Below are 21,172 nucleotides of genomic sequence, written 5' to 3' on the forward strand. Positions count from 1 at the left end.
TGGGCCTGGTGGGCTACAGTCCATGGGCTTGCAAAGGGTCAGACATGATTGAGTGACTGAACAACAGCTACTACTGTGTGTCAGGCCAGTGACCCTTCTGTCCCCAGTGTGTCTCGGGTGCTCCCAAGATGGGGATGACATTTTCTCCCAAGTTGCCTCATCATTGCACTATTTTAATAATTTAAGAACACACATAGAGTCATCTACAGCCTTCACCACCCCCATGGGCTCCATGGGGAAGGCTGCAGAGTGGGCTTGAACCTTGGACCAGGTGCCGCCTCGCTGCAAAGGCAGTGTGGGAACTTTTTCAGGACCAAGTAGGAGTCAGCACACTTCGATGAGACCAGCTCTGGACTTTGTTGCCTAGTTTGTCATATCAAGAAGGTGAACTCTGCAGGGACTGGGGTGGCCCCGTCCATTCCACATTGTGCCTTGTGTGCATGAACCTGACTTAGGCAGTGAAATGATTTTCCCTGCAGACAATCTGCACCCATTCACCAAGCACCCAGCTTATTCCTTCATCCAGGAAACATACTCCTGACCCAGGCCAGCTGCAGCCCTGTAGGAAAACAAACAGGAGCTCAATGTCAAAGTTTTACAAACTGTTATTGCCACAGACAACTCCAAGTTCCCTCACCACATTTTAGGAGTCTAGTTTTCGCTTAGGAATCCCTGATCCCCTAGGCATCGTTCAGTTTGCTCTGTCTAGCTGCCCGACCTGACTTTGCTTCAGAGGATAGAGCTGCACACGTTGAATCTTAAATCAGGGGCATCGGGCCAATGAGACCGTCCTTGAAGTGAGTTCATTCTGAGTAGTGCTGGGCTGCAAAAGGTGCGACCAGTCACGCCCAACACTATGTGACCCTGTGGACTGTAACCTGCTGGGCTCCTCTGTCCATGGGACTCTCCAGGCAAGAATACTGGAGTGGGTTGCCATGCCCTCCTCCAGGCGATCTTCCCAACCCAGGGATCGAAACTGCATCTCTTGCATCTGCTGCACTGGCAGGTGGATTCTTTACCAACTGTGAATCTGGGCTACAAAAGTCTCTGTACTTCATCAGACAACACAGAATGCCCCTGGGCTGTGACTTCCCACATTTTATTACCAGTTTTTGTTGGTTAGGTAAATATTACGAGGAAGTGGGGTGGGAAGTTACTCAAGCAGCCGCTGTAACTGTTGGGGATTAAAAAATTCCCTCTCCACCCAGTGATTAACACTCCATGTTTCCACTCCCAGCAGCATGGGTTCAATCCCTGATCAGGGGACTAAGATCCCAAATGCCACGAGGCCAAAAAAAATTACAGGGAAGCCTGTCAGGCTGAAGATCAGACAGGTAATGAAGGAGGTTCTGTTGCTATAGTACTCGTGGAGAATCCTGAATGCAGAAGAGAGCACCCAGAATGAGGCTGAAGGAGGAGAGCCTCTAGCTCCCTGACTAAAGGATTTAAGAGCTCCCATCAGGAATCTCTTTTCCATGAAAAGATCATTGGAAAAGACCCTGATGCTGGGAAAGATTGAGAGCAAGAGGAGAAGGGGGCGACAGAAGATGAGATGGTTGGATGGCATCACTGACTCAATGGACATGAATTTGAGCAAGCTCTGCGAGATGGTGAAGGACAGGGAAGCCTGGTGGGCTACAATCCATGAGGTTGCAAAGAGTTGTACATGACTTAGTGACTGAACAACAACAATCGTGACCCTCATAAGGGAGGGTTTTGTTTTCTGGGTTTTTCCCTGTGGTATGGAAAAACCGGAATGAACTTTGTAGCCAATCCAGTAACAAAGTTATTATAAAGAGATTCCTTAGAGTGAATAGCAAACTGCTGTCCCATCCTCTGACTTCCCTACGGATGAGCAGGCTGCCTGACTTCTCTTGGAACACAGATGACCCTTCCTGTCCTCAGTCGACTTCATCCCTGGGCAGAAGAGCCCACTTCCCTGACCCAGGGATGTCTCATCCTAAGCTCGTGATTCTGAGCCAGGCAGGCTGAGGTTGTCGGACCTGCTGCAGCTAAACAGCGATGGAGTCTGTGCTGTTTAACAGTATGGAAATGGTCCAGGTGTCAAGGCCAAATAGAAGCCCCCTGTGTGTGATAGCGTTCTCGCCCCTTCCCACTGCAACCCCGCCCCTAAGGCTTCCCTGAGGGGAAGTGCTGCCTGTTGTTGAACATGCAGACTCTGGAACAGGATCATTCCTGGGGGGTTCCAGACCCAAAATGGGCAAGGCAAAACATAGCCAGTGTTGCGACCAGAGACATCCCGAATCCAAGAGCAGAGCTTCCCCAAATGAAGGGATGCCCAAGGTACCAGCTACACGTGCCCGTCCCAGGCCCCAGGGCCGCTTTCTTCTCCTGTGAGGCCCCGCTTGGCCGCTGACAGCAAAACTCTTGTCTGAGGCCTGGCCCTTCTTAGCTGTTGGACTCAGGCTCCATCCTCACAGAGGCTATAACTAATTTCTAGAGCAGTAATTGGTGCGAAACTTTTAGAGCTGTTTCTGGCATGCAGTAAACACTCAATCTTAGTTACTTTTCAAGCAAATATCCCAAACTTAACACAAAACTTGAGAACCACTGCCTCCTGGAATTTATCAAAATCTGTCCAGGGTGCAGCTACCCCACAGCTTTTCAAGGCTGGACTAGAGTGGACAGTAAAACAAACATCATCACTCTGCCCCTAACCAGAAGCATCACCTCCTTAGCTCCTTCTCTTCAGGGCAGGCTGAGCACTCACAGCTTCTGGATTCAGAGACCCAACCAAGTCTGAGCTTCTCAGGTGGTTTAGTGGTTAAAAAAAAAAAAAATTCTCCAGTAGAGGCAAGTTTGATCCCTGGGTTGGGAAGATCTCCTGGAGGAGGGCATGGCAACCCACTCCAGTATTCTTGCCTGGAGAATCCCATGGACAGAGGAGCCTGACAGGCTACAGTCCATAGCATCACACAAAGTCCAACATGAGTGAAGCAACTTAGCACACTCGCATGCAGATGGGAGTGTATCTTTCAGTTCCATAGTAAATGTTAATACTCCATGGTATTCTGGAACATTCCTTGGAAACATGACCTATGACTTCGGCTAAGACCCAGGTTTTTGGGGCTCCAAAATCACTGCAGATGGTGACTGCAGCCATGAAATTAAAAGACACTTACTCCTTGGAAGGAAGTTATGACCAACCTAGACAGCATATTAAAAAACAGAGACATTACTTTGCCAACAAAGGTCCGTCTAGTCAAGGCTATGGTTTTTCCAGTGGTCATGTATGTATGTGAGAGTTCAACTGTAAAGAAAGCTGAGTGCCGAAAAATTGATGCTTTTGAACTGTGATATTGGAGAAGACTCTTGAGAGTCCCTTGGACTGCAAGGAGACCCAACCAGTCCATTCTAAAGGATATCAGTCCTTAATTTCTTAAGGACTGATGTTGAAGCTGAAACTCCAATACTTTGGCCACCTGATGAGAATAACTGACTCATTGGAAAAGACCCTGATGTTGGGAAAGATTGAAGGCAGGAGGAGAAGGGGAACAACAGAGGATAAGATGGTTGGATAGCATCACTGACTCAATGGACATGAGTTTGAATAAACTCCAGGAGTTGGTGATGGACAGGGAGGCCTGGCGTGCTGCAGTCCATGGGGTGGCAAAGTCAGAAACAACGGAACAGCTGAACTGAACTGAACTGAAGACCCGTGTTAACAAAGAGCCTTTTGATTCTCCACCTGCCATATGCACATGCAGACAAAACTCCTCTCCCTTCAGAAGTACAGAATAAGGAATGATTTAATGACAGTAATCCCCAAAAGATTTTGCTTTTGATTTAAGACTGTTCATTGCACCTGTGCTCCAGGTCTGTGTCCAACTTTGCAGGCTCTTCTCCCTTCCCCAGGGCACTGGTTTCCCTTAAGGCATCCCAAGGTTCTCCACCAGCTGCTGACCAGGTCTGAACCCTCAGGCCATTCAGAGTCTGGACCGAGCTCTGTGCGCCCAGACGGAGCCCACAGGTTTACAAAGCCTTTGCTCCAGACTGCTGCGCTGTGGCAGGAGCAGGGCTGAGAGGTCCCTTGAATAGACATCCCAGCCGGCTCCTGTTGCTTGTTGAAAAGACCGCATTTTCTCCTCAGTTGCCCCTTTGCTGAGTCCCCAGTGGTCAGGGTTGTGTGTGATTTTTGAGCCAAGCAGCTTCACTGTGGGAGAGCTGAGGCTTGACCAAAACAAGATACAGGGGCTTCTCTGGTGACTCAGTAGTTAATAAAAAACCGCCTGCCAATGCAGGAGACACGGGTTCAAACCCTGATCTGGGAAGATCCCACATGCCTCAGAGCAACTAGGACCGTGCCTCACAACTACTGAACCTGTGCTCAAACCGCAGGAGCCCAGGAATCACAGCTATTGAAGCCCATAAGGCTTAGAGCCTGTGCTCTGCAATAGGAGAAACCACCGTGATGAGAAGCCTGTGCACAACTCGAGAGTGGCCCCTGCTCGCCACAACTAGAGAAGAGCCCAAGCCACAGTGAAAACCCAGCACAGCCAAAAATAAATTAATATACTTAATTAAATTAAAAAAGAATAAGACACAGATGTCACTGTGGGTACAGGGCGGGAAGGTGAGGAGATCGCCAGGCACGCAAAGAGCTTCCCCTTCTCAGCTATCTACCCCCTCTCAACACCCAGGCCGCTCCCTCAACCTCTTCCTTGCAGTCAGGCTAGAAAACCACAGGTGCTGAGAGATGCTTCTGTGCTTTCTAATGACCTGACTCCCTTGAAGACTTCAGACACAAGCTGGCAGGCTGAGCGTTAAAACACAGGCCACCTGGAGGAGGTGAAAGGTGGAAACATCTCCTCCCAGCTGTGGCCTGAGTCAGCAAGAGAAAGTACCAGGCCCAGACTCTGAACCCCAAGCTTGTGGCAGTTCTGACCATCTTCCAGGGCACACCAAGCAGACGTCTCCATACCTGGGCATAAGCTACACCAACCACGCTTTGTTCTCCTGATCTCTGCTTCCCTCCCCTCTCCAGCTCGACTCTAAGCTCCTTAGGGAAGGGCTCATGTTGTCCATCTCTGTGTCTGTAATACCTGGTGTGAAGCCTGGCCTGCAGCAGGCCCCTTGAGGGCTGTGTGTGCACGTGCTTGTGTGTCTATACAACAGATGCTAAAGTGAATACCAGCCCATGACACCAAGAGACAGGAGGACTCATATCCCAAAGGGAGTGCTACACAACTCTCAGCTCTTCACTCCCAGGCATACCAGGGGCGGGGGAGGGATCGGAAACAGAATGTAGTGGGAAGTGAGCACCCTCTGCAAAGGATGTAAGAAATCCTCCCTTCACATCTCATAACTGGACCAAAAGGACCACTCAGCCTGATGCGAAGAACTGACTCATTGGAAAAGACCCTGATGCTGGGAAAGATTGAAGGCGGAGAAGGGGATGACAGAGGATGAGCTGGTTGGATGGCATCACTGACACAATGGACATGAGTTTGAGTGCACTCTGGGAGTTGGCGATGGACAGGGAGGCTTGGCGTGCTGCCATCCATGGGGTCACAAAGAGTTGACATGACTGAGTGACTGAACTGAGTGAAAGCCTGGAAAGTGTACCTTATACTTGTCTCTCTGAGTGGTTCTGGTGCAGCAGCACCATCAAGGGGGCACAGATGCCTGGTGGGTTCCTAATGGGTGGGCTGGGGCAGGGGTGGGGGGCGGGGCTGAGGGAAGTGTCTGGGCCAAGACAGTTGGAAGGCTGCAGGTGGGGACTCTGAAGGTTGGGAGGGCAAAGCATGCTGAATGTCTCCAGGGAGCCAGCAAGAGAAAGACAGTGGGTGTGGGGTCACTTTAGATCCTGTTTGGAAAAGCTGCTTTTTGGTCCCAATAGAGAAGCTAGAAGAATAACCAGAAAGCTGGGGGTGAAGATAGTAATCATGAGTAAGAGAGGAGGCCATGGTCCACATCAAGGGAAGCTTGGCAGGATGTCCCATGATCGGGGAAGTGATGGGGTGTCTCCAAATAACCCAAGGAAATGGCCACCAAGTTTAAGTTCATAGTTTAAGGAACTGTGATGTAGTTAATGGGATGTGTTCCTTCTCCAGACGACACTTCTTTTTCTCCTTGTTCTCCACCCCTGTGATGCTTTGGAAAACCTGACTAGCCATCTGGGGAGGGGTCAGAGCAGAAACACGAGGAGTAGACAGAGAGAAGCCAGCCACGCCCTCTTCCCACTCTGCAGACACCCTCCCCAGGAGGCCCACGCTGGAGAAGGAGAAAGCCACACTCCCATGGGGATCTAAGTTCGGACTTCTCGTTTTATTGGATACTTAAATTATTGGTGACAGGACTCATGTTACCCGAGAATAGCAAGAAGAGTCATGGAGTTAGCCCAAGTTTTCATCCAGAGTTGGAAAAAAAAAAAACAACTAAATCTCACTCAATAAAACTGTAAAGGACAGCAGGCACAGAAGTGCAGTTGCTTTGTGATGGTTTTTCTGTAACTTGAGCTTCTTCAGGAGAACGGTGACATTTGAGTGAATGTTGAAATGGCATCTAAGCTTCCCATTCCAAAGCTCAGTGAGATTCTTCTTGGCAGCTGTGTGCTGGACAAGGGTTACCCGTGCAAGACCCTGAATTCCAAAATCTCCTCCAAGGCTTTCCACCTACCCTAGCCTCACCCCAGGTCCTCTGGAAGGATACGATAAGCTCAGGTCACCAACCAATCTGGCTCCAAGCCCAACCCAAAGATCTGAAGGGATCTCTCTTGAGTTTAGGATATGGTTCTAAAACCTGCAAGTTTCATTAGCTCTAGTGAATTTGTAAAGCTTCCCATCTGCGAAGTTCCCCTAATTCTCCAGAATAGCCCTGTGGCAACCCTGAGCCAGGAACTAGTGATACCCGCTCACTGTTGGTATTTCCTCGGAAGCTCCAAGTGACCCATTTGTCAAAAGAGGGTGGGTAAGCAGTTTGCAGCCCCAGTCCCCAGCAGCACTTATAGGCTGCAGAGCACCAGACCAGGACTCTAGAGATTAGCAATTCTTGTTTCTAAGCCAGTGGGAGCCTTGGTGTGTCTCTGAACTCCCCTGAACGAACAATTCCTCATTTGTCCTGTGATTCTTAATCAAGGCTGCACAACAGGATAACCTGTGGAGCTTTACAAAAAGATGTCCATTCTCAGAGCACGCCCTAGGGGCAAGGTTCAGTTGGTCATGGGGAGGCCCAGGTGTCACCTTCTTCAGAGTTCCATTGGTGACTCTCCCAGGCATTCCTGTTGAAGACTGTGGAATAAGATGACCCACAGGCCCCTTCCAGCTTCAGTAACCTAGATCTTCTGGGGCAAGAGTTCAGAGGACAGTTTTGAGAGTGTCAACCTGAAGATGTTTTATCAGACCCCAAACCAGTGCAATTAAAATCCTCATGGCTTCCCTGGTGGCTCAGAGGTTAAAGCGTCTGCCCAAAATGCAGGAGACCTGGGTTCAATCCCTGTGTCAGGAAGATCCCCTGGAGAAGGAAATGGCAACCCACTCCAGTATTCTTGCCTGGAGAATCCCATGGACGGAGGAGCCTGGTGGGCTACAGTCCATGGGGTCGCAAAGAGTCAGACTCGACTGAGTGACTTTGCTTTCGCTTTCATTTCCAAACTGCCAGTCAGTTCAGTCTTGCATTTCCTTATCCCCCATCCCAGACACCAGAAAGACCCCAAGGGAGAGAAGAAAGGCAAAGTGACATGACCTACAAGTGACTCAAGGCCCCAAATTCAGGCAGCACAGTGTGTGGTCATCAGGAAATGCAGGGTAAAGTCTACATCAGACTTGGTAACCTTGGGAAAGTCATGTAACTGCTCTGCCTGAGATTCTCGTCAGGGGCAAGTTAAAGCTGGTGGAGTTCAGACGGGTGCACATCCTGTCAGGCAGTGGGCACTCGGTCAGTGCTGGCGATTGTCGTATGTATTCTTGTCATCATCATCATTCCCCAGAGGGTCACTGGCTGATGTCAGCAGATGCCAGGGAAACACAAGGTACAGAAAATATATCCATGCCTTGCTTGATGTACCCCTTTTCATAAAGAGTGGAGAAGTCTGTGGAGCTTACACTACTTTTATGAAACTGGCATTTTTAACTAGAACAGGCTTCCAGCGGTTCTTCTCTCCCCCATTACCTTGACACCCTGGCTTAGTCAGTATTACTGCAACCTAAACTTGACAGCCCCACATGCCACAGATTATCTTCCCAGGATATGAATGTTCACAGAAACAGCCTTTCAGAGAGAGGAAGTACAGGTCTGCAAAAAGAGCCAACTTAACCATATTGAGAGCAGAGTAGAAAAGGAAAACCTTAAGTCTGTTGTTCACGTATTTTATAGATTGTGAGACCATAGCAGAAGGCATTACAGGATGGCTGGCCCTGGGAATAGGAAGATGACAGAAGTGTAGCTTTCCCAGGAAGCGGTTACGTCTTGCCATGGGTCACCATTGCCCCAATATGTTCCTTATGAGACCTCTATGGAGGAAGAATGATTTTTCTGAGAGGTCACCAAACTTTGGAGTTATGGTGCTGTCAGAGTGCCCACTCCCTGGTAATGGATTCATCTGGGTGCCCCAGAAAGCAGAACACCCTGGTAACAGTCATGCAGGGTGGATTCCCTTGGTCTACCGGGCAAACAGGAAGTGCCAATTGGTAGCTTTCTCCCCTCTGCTCAGAGGCCTCTGTCTTGTTTAACAGAAGTCTCCTCATGTTTCTTGGTGGAGTGTTTCCCATCATGCACTGCACCCACATTGGCGCCTGACCATTGTGCTTGTGTCAGGCCATCCAAGGGCCCCAAGGAGCCAGCAGCAGTGAAAGAGCAGATCCTTGGCCCTCCAGGACCAGCTCCCACACCACGAAATGACCCTTTCTTTATGAAATCCCTGCTGAACCTGAAGGTTTCGCTGTGTGTTGGGAAAATTATGGCAACACCTTGAAACTGTACTTACAAGACATTTTAATCACATCTGTGCATGAAGAACTATGAGCCTCTGTCTATTTAAAAACAAAAGGATATCATCTGTTCCTTTCAGGAGACTCTAAAGAGGAAAACTCACAACACCCTCCAATCCAAAGGATGTAGCTAAAACGAGTCACTTTAGGACAGTGTCGTAGTTTGGAAAGTCATTCTGTTTCCCTTTAGTTGTTTAGAGAACATGTTTTTTTCCCCTAAGTAATAAGTCTATCAGTTCAGTTCAGTTCAGTCGATCAGTCGTGTCCAACTCTTTGCGACCCCATGAACTGCAGCACGCCAGGCCTCCCTGTCCATCACCAACTCCCAGAGTCCACCCAAACCCATGTCCATGGAGCCAGTGATGCCATCCAACCATCTCACCCTCTGTCGTCCCCTTCTGTGGTCTCTGGTAATTGTCTACGATAGAGATGGCAGAGAGGGGTGAGCGGAAGGGCACCTCATACTAGCTGGTAGTGGCAGCTACCATACAGTGGCAGTGTGGTGTCGATGATTCTGAGCCTGTACCCAGCTCGCCGGAAGCCTTCACCTGTGCTCAGTGAAATGGGCCTGGGACGAGAGGGCGGGGCAGGCGCAGTGGGCACTGGGTGGTTTCTTTACCAGTCCTAACATAAAGAAGCACTTGCACTAGGAGCAGCTTTGCTTAAAAAGTTTCCTGGTGCTCAGCAGTTCCTTTTCTCCTGGCAGGAGTTATACCACCAGTCCTATGACTGCGTCTGCGTCATGTTTGCCTCCATTCCTGATTTCAAAGAATTCTATACAGAATCAGACGTGAACAAGGAGGGTTTGGAATGCCTTCGGCTCCTGAACGAAATCATTGCGGACTTTGATGATGTAGGTACTTAAGAATTACCCTTCAGCCTGGATGGGAGGGGACCTGGAGGTGGTGAATGGATACATGTGTGTATGTATATATATATACATATATATATATGGTTGAGTCCCTTTGCTGTCCACCTGAAACTATCACAGCATTGTTAATCGGCTATACTCCAATACAAATGCACGCTAAGTCACTTCAGTCGTGTCTGACTCTTGGCGACCCTATGGACTATAGTCCCCAGGCTCCTGTGTCCATGGGATTCTCCAGGCAAGAATACTGGAGTGGGTTGCCATGCCTCCTCCAGGGGATCTTCCTGACCCAGGAGTTGAACCTGAGTCCCAATACAAAATAAAAAGTTAAAAAAAGAAAAAAAAAGAGTTACCCTTGATGGGCAGAGGTGACCCCAGCCCCATACTCTGACATTCCTGTGGACTGGCACATTTAAAGTTAGTGCAGTATTATGGCATATTTGAAAACTCATCCTTTGGCAAAATTGCTGGCGGTTGGCATTAATCTTTTTGCTCTATTTAGGTTACTGACTAATTTTGGTGAGGCAAACACATACTATTTGCAAAGCTGATGTGATTGCTAGGAACAACTACCAAAATCTGTTCAATAAAATACCTTTCCAGTATGCCCATAAATTTTCTTGAAAAACCTGAACTCCAAGGAGTATACTTCCCATATCTTTATATGTAAAAAAGATAATGAGTATATTTATCATAGTGGATTATTGGCATGTCTGTCTGTGTAGACTCCAAGGTCTCTGTCAGATATCAACTTGAAGTGTGCATGGATGGCTCACTTTATTATTGAAAAAGCAATATGAATGTGGTACAATATATTTTAGAAAGGACAAAGTATATGTCTTAGATTTTGAAATAGATGTCATTTTTCAATTTTCTGTCTACCAAGGGAACAACGTGCTTTGTTTTCCAGGAAGAACAAACAGACCCCTGATATGAAATATATAGATGCTACACCATTTTTAATAATATTTGTGCAAATATAGGAAAAATTGACATCAGTGCACATAGGTTCATCATGATTAACGGAACTTTGAAATACAGTGATGAATGATGTGATAGGAAAGTTTTAGGCAAATCATCTAAATGTCTTAGGGGACCTGTGTGTTTCTCTACTACCACTGTTGTTACCATGAGGTTGACTCAAGACTCATGGTGAAGTAATGACAACTAGAGGCTCCCACTGTTATGCTGGGTCCCTAGAGGAAAATGGGGGCATGCTTCCTCCAGCTGTTCCTCTGTAAAATAAATGTTCTCCAGCATTAGTGTCCTTGCAGGTTTGATTGGCTCATAGAGATGTGATAATGAGACTTGCTCACCTATCATAGATTCTCTAACATGAAACCGCCTCTCAAAGCAGGAGTACCAAGGAAGGTTCTAGAAGGTGTTCCCAGCCTTCTGTCCCTGCCATTGTCCTGCTGAGTGGATACAGAACCTTCCAGAGTTTCCTTCATTTGCTCTCTCCATCTGGTCTTTCTCTTTCCTACCACTTATCTTATTTTTACCATTCTTCCGTCCCACCCTAAGGCTTAATATAGTGAATGGGGAGGAGCCCAGTAAGAAACTGATTATTGGTGCCAGAAGCTGAGACAAAAAAATAAATTAGGATAGGGCTAATAGGAGGAGCCATTCTAGATGTTTATTCCCTCCACTCCAAGTTTTCAGAGGGTGAAAGCCAGTCCCTGGCACCACGTGCTGTGTGCTGTGCTGTGCTAAGCTGCTTCAGTTGGGTACGACTCTTTGTGACCCTATGGATGGTAGTCCCCAGGCTCTGTCCATGGGATTCTCCAGGCAAGAATGAATTGCCATGCCCTTCTCCAGCCCCAGCCTATAATTAGTCATAAATTACCCTCACCATTCAGGGAAGACCTCACACTTTGAATCATTTTGTATTTAGGTGCTTCAAACACAGAGTGGGGAAATGTATTTGAAGAAAATTTGAAAATTTAATGAGGCACTTACTGCTCACATGATAGGCTATCCTGCTTTCTTCACTAGGAAATTCTGAAAAATAATTTGTGTTAACTAGAAGTAAATTATTATACTGTATTTCCTTCCAAGGACATGTGCTTTGTGAAACTGATGAAGTGTGCTTTCCCCAAGATGCCCAGGGTCAAAGAGTGAATAAGTGGTGTCCTGCTCCCGTGACTGAGCACTAGAATCTGAGAATGTCTCCTAAGTGCTGGGCCTTGGGTCGGCACCCACCTGAGTAACTGTATGATTCTCATTGCTTCCCAGCTGCTATCCAAGCCGAAGTTCAGTGGCGTTGAAAAGATCAAGACCATCGGCAGCACGTACATGGCAGCGACGGGTCTGAGCGCCGTGCCCAGCCAGGAGCATGCCCAGGTACACACGTGTGAGCAGCACCCAGCACACGTGAGCCTTGGCTCCGCCCACAGGTCATCCATGAGCCAAAACAGTCATGCAGTGGTCCACACATTGTACTTTAAGCACAACCCAAACCTCAGTGATTAAGGTCTCATGAGAAAAGAGGAGAATTCTGGAGGCTTCTGTGGGTGTGTTCACAGAACCCCTTTCTCTGGCAGACAAGGTAGAAAAAACAAGGTAGTTGCTTAATACCAGATAAATATACAAGAAAGGAGATTTCAGTTCAGTTCAGTCGCTCAGTCGTGTCTGACTCTTTGCAACCCCATGAATCGCAGCATGCCAGGCCTCCCTGTCCATCACCAACTCCCAGAGTTCACGCAAACTCATGTGCATCGAGTCGGTGATGCAAGGTGACTCATTACAGGTGGCTCAGATGGTAAAGAATCTGCCTGCAGTGCAGGAGACCTGGGTTCAATCCCTGGGCCAGGAAGATGCCCTGGAGAAGGGAAAGGCTACCCACTCTAGTATTCCTGCCTGGAGAATCCCCATGGACAGAGGAGCCTGGCGGGCTAGAGTCCATGGGGTTGCAAAGAGTCAGACACAACTGAAGCAACTTAGCATGCAGGGACAGATTACTTAAGTAATAAGAAAAAGTAACAAGCAATAAAAGGAACTTTGGAAAAATCTTAAGCTCTGAGCAGTGCCCTCCCAAGCCATCTTGATGCCTGATGCAGAAGGAGAAATGGGCACCCCTGTTTATGGGGTGTTGTGTATATTTAAGGATTGTGTTTTTATTGCCAGAACATTCAAGTGTTGAAGAACTATTGGAAAAATTGGGCAATAAAGGTATTAAAAATTTACAACATTGTTTTCATTTTTAATATATTATTTATACCAAAAATAGAGCTAATTGTAGTTTTCCGTTCCCAGCTTTACTGGAAGAAAACTTACACTTTTTTCAGCATCTTTAATGTTCTGGAAAAACTAACCATTAAAAAATAAGATACAATTATGTAAATAGGGACATTTTCATGTGTTTTTTACCCTGCATTCAGATTAGAGCAGGTGCCCAAGAGTTTGATGCTGTGAAAGATTGAGGGCAGGAGAAGGGGGCGACAGAGAATGAAATGGTTGGATATCATCACTGACTCAATGGACATGAGTTTGAGCAAGCTCTGGGAGATTGTGAAGGACAGAGAAGCCTGGTGTGCTGCAGTCCCTGGGGTGGCAAAGTCCGACATGAATGAGCGACTGAACAACTGGTGTTAAGTCGCATTCCCCAAAGTCCCAGCAGGGGGCGCTGTGCAGAGCAATTCAGTTCAGTTCAGTCGCTCTGCTGCTGCTGCCAAGTCGCTTCAGTCGTGTCCGACTCTGTGCGACCCCATAGACGGCAGCCCACCAGGCTCCGCCATCCCTGGGATTCTCCAGGCAAGAACACTGGAGTGGGTTGCCATTTCCTTCTCCAATGCATTAAAGTGAAAAGTGAAAGTGAAGTCGCTCAGTCGTGCCCGATTCTTAGCGACCCCATGGACTGCAGCTTACCAGGCTCCTTCGTCCATGGGATTTTCCAGGCAAGAGTACTGGAGTGGGTTGCCATTGCCTTCTCCGGTTCAACTGCTCAGTCGTGTCCAACTCTGCGACTCCGTGGACTACAGCACGCCAGGCCTCCCTGTCCATCACCAGCTCCCGGAGTTCACTCAAACTCATGTCTGTTAAGTCCGTGATGCCATCCAGCCGTCTCATCCTCTGTCGTCCCCTTCTCCTCCTGCCTTCAATCTTTCCCAGCATCAGGGTCTTTTCAAATGAGTCGGTTTTTCACATCAGGGGGCCAAAGTACTGGAGTTTCAGCTTTAGCATCAGTCCTTCCAAAGAACACCCAGGGCTGATCTCCTTCAGAATGGACTGGTTGGATCTCCTTGCAGTCCAAGGGACTCTCAAGAGTCTTCTCCAGCACCACAGTTCAAAAGCATCAATTCTTTGGCACTCAGCTTTCTTCACAGTCCAACTCTCACATCCATACGTGACCACTGGGAAAACCATAGCCTTGACTAGACGGGCCTTTGTTGGCAAAGTAATGTCTCTGCTTTTCAATATTAGTCTCTATAAAAAATGAATGTCCCATTTGCCTTTTGTAGCTTACCTACTTGTTTTTCTAGTTATAAACAAAAAAACTTTCTATTTGTTGTTCAAAAACAAAAAAACTTACTGTTTATTGTTTAGCCAGATATTTAGTTTGGCAATAGAACATGTTCAACACAGTCAGATATGTAGTTTGGCAAAATATCCCAAGTGGCTCAGTGACAAAGAATCCACCTGCCAATGCAGGAGATGAGGGTTCTTGGTTATAGTCTCCATAAGCTGAATAATACATCTGTCACCATTTTAGCAACAAGACCGTCAAGGAATAATGCTTACCAATTTGTCCATATGTATGTGTCTATTTTATTTAAATCCCCTCCTAAGAAGCTTACAAAAGTGAACATGATGCAGAAAAAAATTTAAATTAATAAACATGCAATTTGAAAGATAAGATAGAAACAAAAATTAGGATGATACAATAAAATGCAAACCAAATAGCAAAAGTTCTGACCACATTCAGGATGCACAGGGGGGTGTAGGCAGGATGGTAAAGTTTATTTATCGGACAGAAGTATTGCTACCTCAGCTTTTTTTGTTTCCATTTGCACTGAGCACCTTTTTCTATGCCTTCACTTTCAGTCTGAGTGTGTCTTTAGATTTGAAGTGAGTCTCTTGTAGGCAGAATATATATGAATCATTTTTTGTAATCCATCAACCACTCTATGTCTTCTGCTTGGAATATTTAGTCCATTTATGTTTAGAATAAATGGAGACTGAGGACTCTGGTTATTGCCCTCTCCACTTTTCCCTCTTCTGTATGCATAATTGACATACAGACAGTTGCTCCTTCATGGGAGTCATTATGAGAATTAAGTACATGGGTACATGTGCTCAGCCGCTCAGTCATGTCCAACTCTTTGCGACTGAAGCCCACCAGGCTCCTCTGTTCATGGAATTCTCCAGACAAGAATACTAGAGTTGGGTTGCCATTTCCTGCTCCACACACATACATTCACTGTTGCTATTAATCCGAAATTTCCAGCAGCCAGCACAAGTGGCATGCTTTAGTGTTCATAAAGTGAGATTAAATCACTCATTCATTAATATATTTGAAGCCAGGCCACGTCAGGCTGCATTTGGATGCTCCACTGGGTCCCTGATCCAAGCTAACAAACAGGCCCTCACATAAGGATGGGTGTGTAGTGAGCAGTGTGCTTGGTAACATCCTCCTGGAACATGGTTTAACGTTGACAGCAGGATGGGGGGTGTCTGCTAGATCTCTTAACGCACATTTTTAAATGTTTTTATTTTTTAATTTCTCAATTTTTTTCTTCTTTTACCTTTTTTTTTTTTTTCTTCTTAATGAACATTTGAATCAAATACATTCTCTGGTAGGGTGAGATCGGGTGGAGAACATTGCATCCAGTTTAATCCAAGTTCACTGGACACAGATGACCCAGCAATCAGGCTTTTTTTTAAAATAAATATTATTTCATGCCTGAGTTTTGGTAAATACTGGGAAGCTATGAATTCCAGTCTTGTTCTCAGGCTCCTAAAACTCAATGTTCTGAGCCCTCACTGTATTGAGGGCCAGTCTCCACACTGGGATCATCAACTCAACTGCTTGGACTGACTGTCCTTCAAAAAATTGTGAGGTCTGATCCATTCTCCTGGGAGCCCTAGGGAGAAGAACCAAGTGCTCCTTAGCAATTCTAAATCTTCAGAATCAGACGAACATCACCACAGCAGGAACCCAGTGGAAGTTTCATGACGGAAGGAAGGCAAGGGCGGGCAGCGAAGAGAAGCCGGGAGTCGAGGCTCATGTTAATATCACCTCGGTGGATACCGGTCATTTGGGTTATACAATAACCTCAATAAACATGCATTTACTTTATGCCGTGTTCCCTGCAGGTGAAACCTGCAAAGCAAACAGCTTGTCAAATGTGTTCCAGGAAACCGAATGAGCGCTCTCGCTGTGTAGCCGGAAGTCGGATAAATATTTGGAGATGGGAGAAGTTATCTGGATCATGGGAGAAAGAGCTGCTTCTCAGACTGTCATCAAGCATTTATCAAAAGCTCAGTGATAAGGACCTTGTGAAATGAACTGAGCTCTTCTAGAGACTGAGCATAATTTTCTCTAGGGTTTACTACGCCCAATTGAGATATTGATGTTGGATTTAAAGCCCGCTCCTAGAACACAGTCTCTTCATTTTTCACTGACGTCACGTCAAACCCACAGTTTAAGCCTACTGCTGGGAAACAGATTGGGTGGTAATTTATCAGGGACTGAAGCTTGTTTGCTGCACCTTGATTTCGTAAAAAGCAAACCATTTCTCCCGAGGCCAATCTGTTCTCCTTACCAGGACAGTTGTAATTTTTATTGCACAGGATCCTGTCTGTTGATTGAACATGTTCTGCTTCCCATCAAGGAGCAAGATGTTTGCCAGCCGACTGCATAAACCTCCAAATCAAAACTTGCCCCTAAGTCATGAGATGAGAGAGAGTATCTGGCTCTGATGGAAAAGTGTAGCTGTTCTTAAGTCATGACTCTTTGCATTTCCACTAAAGTTAGCTGACAGTCTGCTTCGTGGTTCTAATTTTTTTAATAGTTTGATTTGCTCCCACAATTTTGAGTTGTGGATTTATGGCAATGATAATATTTCATTGTCTTTTTCTGGAATGATACAACCCACCCAAGGAAAGGAAGAAATCTCTCTCTCTGGGCCAGAAGTTTCCATCCTCATTCATATATATATTCAGTTCAGTTCACTTGCTCTGTCATGTCAAACTCTTTGCAACCCCATGACTTCAGCACGCCAGGCCTCCCTGTCCATCACCAACTCCCAGAGCTTGCTCAAACTCATGTCCATTGAGTCAGTGATGCCATCCAACCGTCTCATCCTCTGTTGTCCCCTTCTCCTCCTGCCTTCTATCTTTCGCAGCATCAGGGTCTTTTCTAGTGAGTTAGTTCTTCGCATCAGATGAATGACTGAAGCTTCAACATCAGTCCTACCAATGAATATTCAGAACTAATTTCCTTTAGAATTGATCTCCTTGCTGTCCAAGGGACTCTCAAGAGTCTTCTCCAATACCACAGTTCAAAGACGTCAATTCCTTGGTGCTCAGCTTTCTTTATGGTCCAACTCTCACATCCATACATGACTACTGGAAGAACCATAGCTTTGACTATATGGACTTTTGTCAGCAAAGTAATGTATCTGATTTTTAATATGCTATCTAGGTTGGTCATAGCTTTTCTTCCAAAGAGGAAGTGTCTTTTAATTTCGTGGCTATATATGTGTTTTTAAAGAATATTTATTTATTTGGCTGCATCTGGCCAACATCCACTGGATCACAGAAAAAGCAAGAGAGTTCCAGAAAAAAAAGCCTTTGACTGTGTGGATCACAATAAACTGTGGAAAATTCTGAAAGAGATGGGAATACTAGACCACCTGACCTGCCTCTTGAGAAACCTATATGCAGGTCAGGAAACAACAGTTAGAACTGGACGTGGAACAACAGACTGGTTCCAAATAGGAAAAGGAGTACGTCAAGGCTGTATATTGTCACCCTGCTTATTTAACTTATATGCAGAGTACATCATGAGAAACGCTGGACTGGAAGAAACACAAGCTGGAATCAAGATTGCTGGGAGAAATATCAATAACCTCAGATATGCAGATGACACCACCCTTATGGCAGAAAGTGAAGAGGAACTAAAGAGCCTCTTGATGAAAGTGAAAGAGGAGAGCGAAAAAGTTGGCTTAAAGCTCAACATTCAGAAAACGAAGATCATGGCATCTGGTCCCATCACTTCATGGGAAATAGATGGGGAAACAGTGGAAACAGTGTCAGACCTTATTTTGGGGGGCCCCAAAATCACTGCAGATGGTGACTTCAGCCATGAAATTAAAAGACACTTACTCCTTGGAAGAAAAGTTATGACCAACCTAGACAGTATATTCAAAAGCAGAGACATTACTTTGCCGACTAAGGTCCAGCTAGTCAAGGCTATGGTTTTTCCTGTGGTCATGTATGGATGTGAGAGTTGGACTGTGAAGAAGGCTGAGTGCTGAAGAATTGATGCTTTTGAACTGTGGTGTTGTAGAAGACTCTTGAGAGTCCCTTGGACTGCAAGGAGATCCAACTAGTCCATTCTGAAGGAGATCAGCCCTGGGATTTCTTTGGAAGGAATGATGCTGAAGGTGAAACTCCAGTACTTTGGCCACCTCATGCGAAGAGTTGACTCATTGGAAAAGACTCTGATTCTGGGAGGGATTGGGGGCAGGAGGAGATGGGGACGACCGAGGATGAGATGGCTGGATGGCATCACAGACTCGATGGACGTGAGTCTGAGTGAACTCTGGGAGATGGTGATGGACAGGGAGGCCTGGTGTACTGCGATTCATGGGGTCGCAAAGAGTTGGACACGACTGAGTGACTGAAGTGAACTGAACTGACCTGCCTCTTGAGAAATCTGTATGCGGGTCAGGAAGCAACACTTAGAACTGGACATGGAACAACAGACTGGTTCCAAATAGGAAAAGGAATACATCAAAGCTGTATATTGTCACCCTGCTTATTTAACTTATATGCAGAGTACATCATGAGAAACTCTGGACTAGAAGAAACACAAGCTGGAATCAAGATTGCCGGGAGAAATATCAATAACCTCAGATATGCAGATGACACCACCCTTATGGCAGAAAGTGAAGAAGAACTGAAGAGCCTCTTGATGAAACTGAAAGAGGAGACTGAAAAAGTTGGCTTAAAGCTCAACATTCAGAAAATGAAGATCATGGCATCTGGTCCCATCACTCCATGTCAGATAGATGGGGAAACATTGGAAACAGTGGCTGACTTTATTTTTCTGTGCTCCAAAATCACTGCAGATAGTGATTGCAGCCATGAAATTAAAAGATGCTTACTTCTTGGAAGAAAAGTTATGACCAACCTAGATAGCATATTAAAAAGCAGAGACATTACTTTGTCAGCAAAGATCTGTCTAGTCAAGGCTATGGGTTTTCCAATGGTCATGTATGGATGTGAGAGTTGGACTATAAAGGAAGCTGAGCACAGAAGAATTGATGCTGTTGAACTGTGGTGTTGGAGACTCTTGGGAGTCCCTTGGACAGCAAGGAGTTCCAACCAGTCCACCCTAAAGGAGATCAGTCCTGGGTGTTCATTGGAAGGACTGATGTTGAAGCTGAAACTCCAATACTTTGGCCACCTGATGCGAAGAACTGACTCTGGAAAAGACCCTGACGCTGGGCAAGATTGAGGACAGGAGGAGAAGGGGACGACAGAGGATGAGATGTTTGGATGGCATCACTGACTCAATGGACATGGATTTGAGTGAACTCCGGGAGTTGGTGATGGACACGGAGGCCTGGCGTGCTGCGGTTCATGGGATCACAAAGAGTTGGACACGAGTGAGTGACTTAAGTGGATTGATCCGGTCTTAGTTGGGGGGCTTAGCATCTCGTCACTTCACATGAGATCTTTCACTGCAGTGCAATAGTTGTGGCACACAGGCTGCAAAGCACAGGCTTAGTTGCTCTGCAACATGTGAGATCTTCATTCCCTGACCAAGAATCAAATCCATGCTCCCTGCAGTGCAAGGCAGATTCTTAACCACTGGACCACCAGGGAAGTCCCTGTATGTTATTTAGTGCAGTGGTCTTATTGTTGTTTAGTCACTCGATCGTGTCCAAATCTTTTGCAACCCCATGTACTGTAGCCCACCAGACTCCTCTGTCCATGTGATTCCTCAGGCAAGAATACTGGAGTGGGTTGCCATTTCCCTCTCCAGGGGATCTTCCTGACCCAGGGACTGAACCCATGTCTCCTGCATTGCAGGTGGATTCCTTATTACTTAGCCACTGGGTCTTAGCTGGGAGCAATTTCATTCTCCAGGGCACATTTAGCAATGTGTGGAGACATTTTTGGCTGTCACACTGGAAGGAGAGATGTGACTGATATCCAGAGGATACCAATTGACTGTTTTGGGATTGACTGGTTTGATCTCCTTGCAGTCCAAGGGACTCTCAAGAGTCTTCTCCAGCACCACAGTTCAAAAGCCTCGATTCCTCGGTGCTCAGCTTTCTTTAGGATCCAAAGGATGATGTTCAACCTCCTGAAGCATGCAGGATGCCCCCCAACAGAGAATAATCCCACCCAAGTGTCAGCTGTGCCCGAGCTGAGAGACCTGCCTTAGCGCTGTCGCCCTTACGGGTCCCTTTGATCACCCTCTTGTGCTGGTCCTCTTCCCCTTAGCTGGTGCCTTGGCTTCCTCCATCCTCCCGTCATCCTGAATAGGCGAGTTCTCTCCGTTTTCCTTCTCACTCATTCCCACTGAAACCATCATATTCGGTTTTATCTTTACTCCTGCTGAGTCCTCCCCTCCCCTCCTCCCACTGAGTCCTCACTCCATCCTCCCGCTGAGTCCTCACCCTCCCCTCCCGCTGAGTCCTCACCCTCCCCTCCCGCTGAGTCCTCACCCCATCCTCCCACTGAGTCCTCAGCCACCCCCACCCCCGCTGAGTCCTCACCCTCCCCTCCCACGGAGTCCTCACACCCTCCTCCCAGAGTCCTTAGCCACCCGCCCCCCGCTGAGTTCTCACCTCCCCTCTTCCCGCTGAGTCCTCACCCCCTCCTCCCGCTGAGTCCTCACCCCCTCCTCCCTCTGAGTCCTCACCCTCCCCTCCCTCTGAGTCCTCACCCCCCTCCAGCTGAGTCCTCACCCACCTGCCGCTGAGTCCTCACCACCCCCCGCCACTGATTCCTAATCTCTCCTCTTGCTGACTCCTCAGTGGGCCCCGCTGAGTTCTCACCTCCCCTCCTCCTGCTGAGTCCTCACCCCGCCTGCTGAGTCCTCACCCCTTCCTCCTGCTGAGTCCTCACCCCGCCTGCTGAGTCCTCACCCTCCCCTCCTGCTGAGTCCTCACCC

At 47.0% G+C, this 21,172-nt stretch overlaps 1 protein-coding gene across 1 annotated transcript in view; it reads left to right on the forward strand.

Moving 5' to 3' along the window:
• Positions 1–21,172, forward strand: part of ADCY2 (adenylate cyclase 2) — a 474,101-nt gene that overhangs the window by 442,615 nt on the left and 10,314 nt on the right. Inside the window, exons 21-22 of the mRNA XM_040262372.1 lie at positions 9,655–9,801; positions 12,055–12,162. Of these exons, the coding sequence (XP_040118306.1) occupies positions 9,655–9,801; positions 12,055–12,162 (255 nt within the window). The remainder of the gene's footprint in view (positions 1–9,654; positions 9,802–12,054; positions 12,163–21,172) is intronic.

Source organism: Oryx dammah, unplaced genomic scaffold (genome assembly GCF_014754425.2).
Source record: "Oryx dammah isolate SB20612 unplaced genomic scaffold, SCBI_Odam_1.1 HiC_scaffold_20, whole genome shotgun sequence".
Taxonomy (NCBI): Eukaryota; Metazoa; Chordata; class Mammalia; order Artiodactyla; family Bovidae; genus Oryx; species Oryx dammah.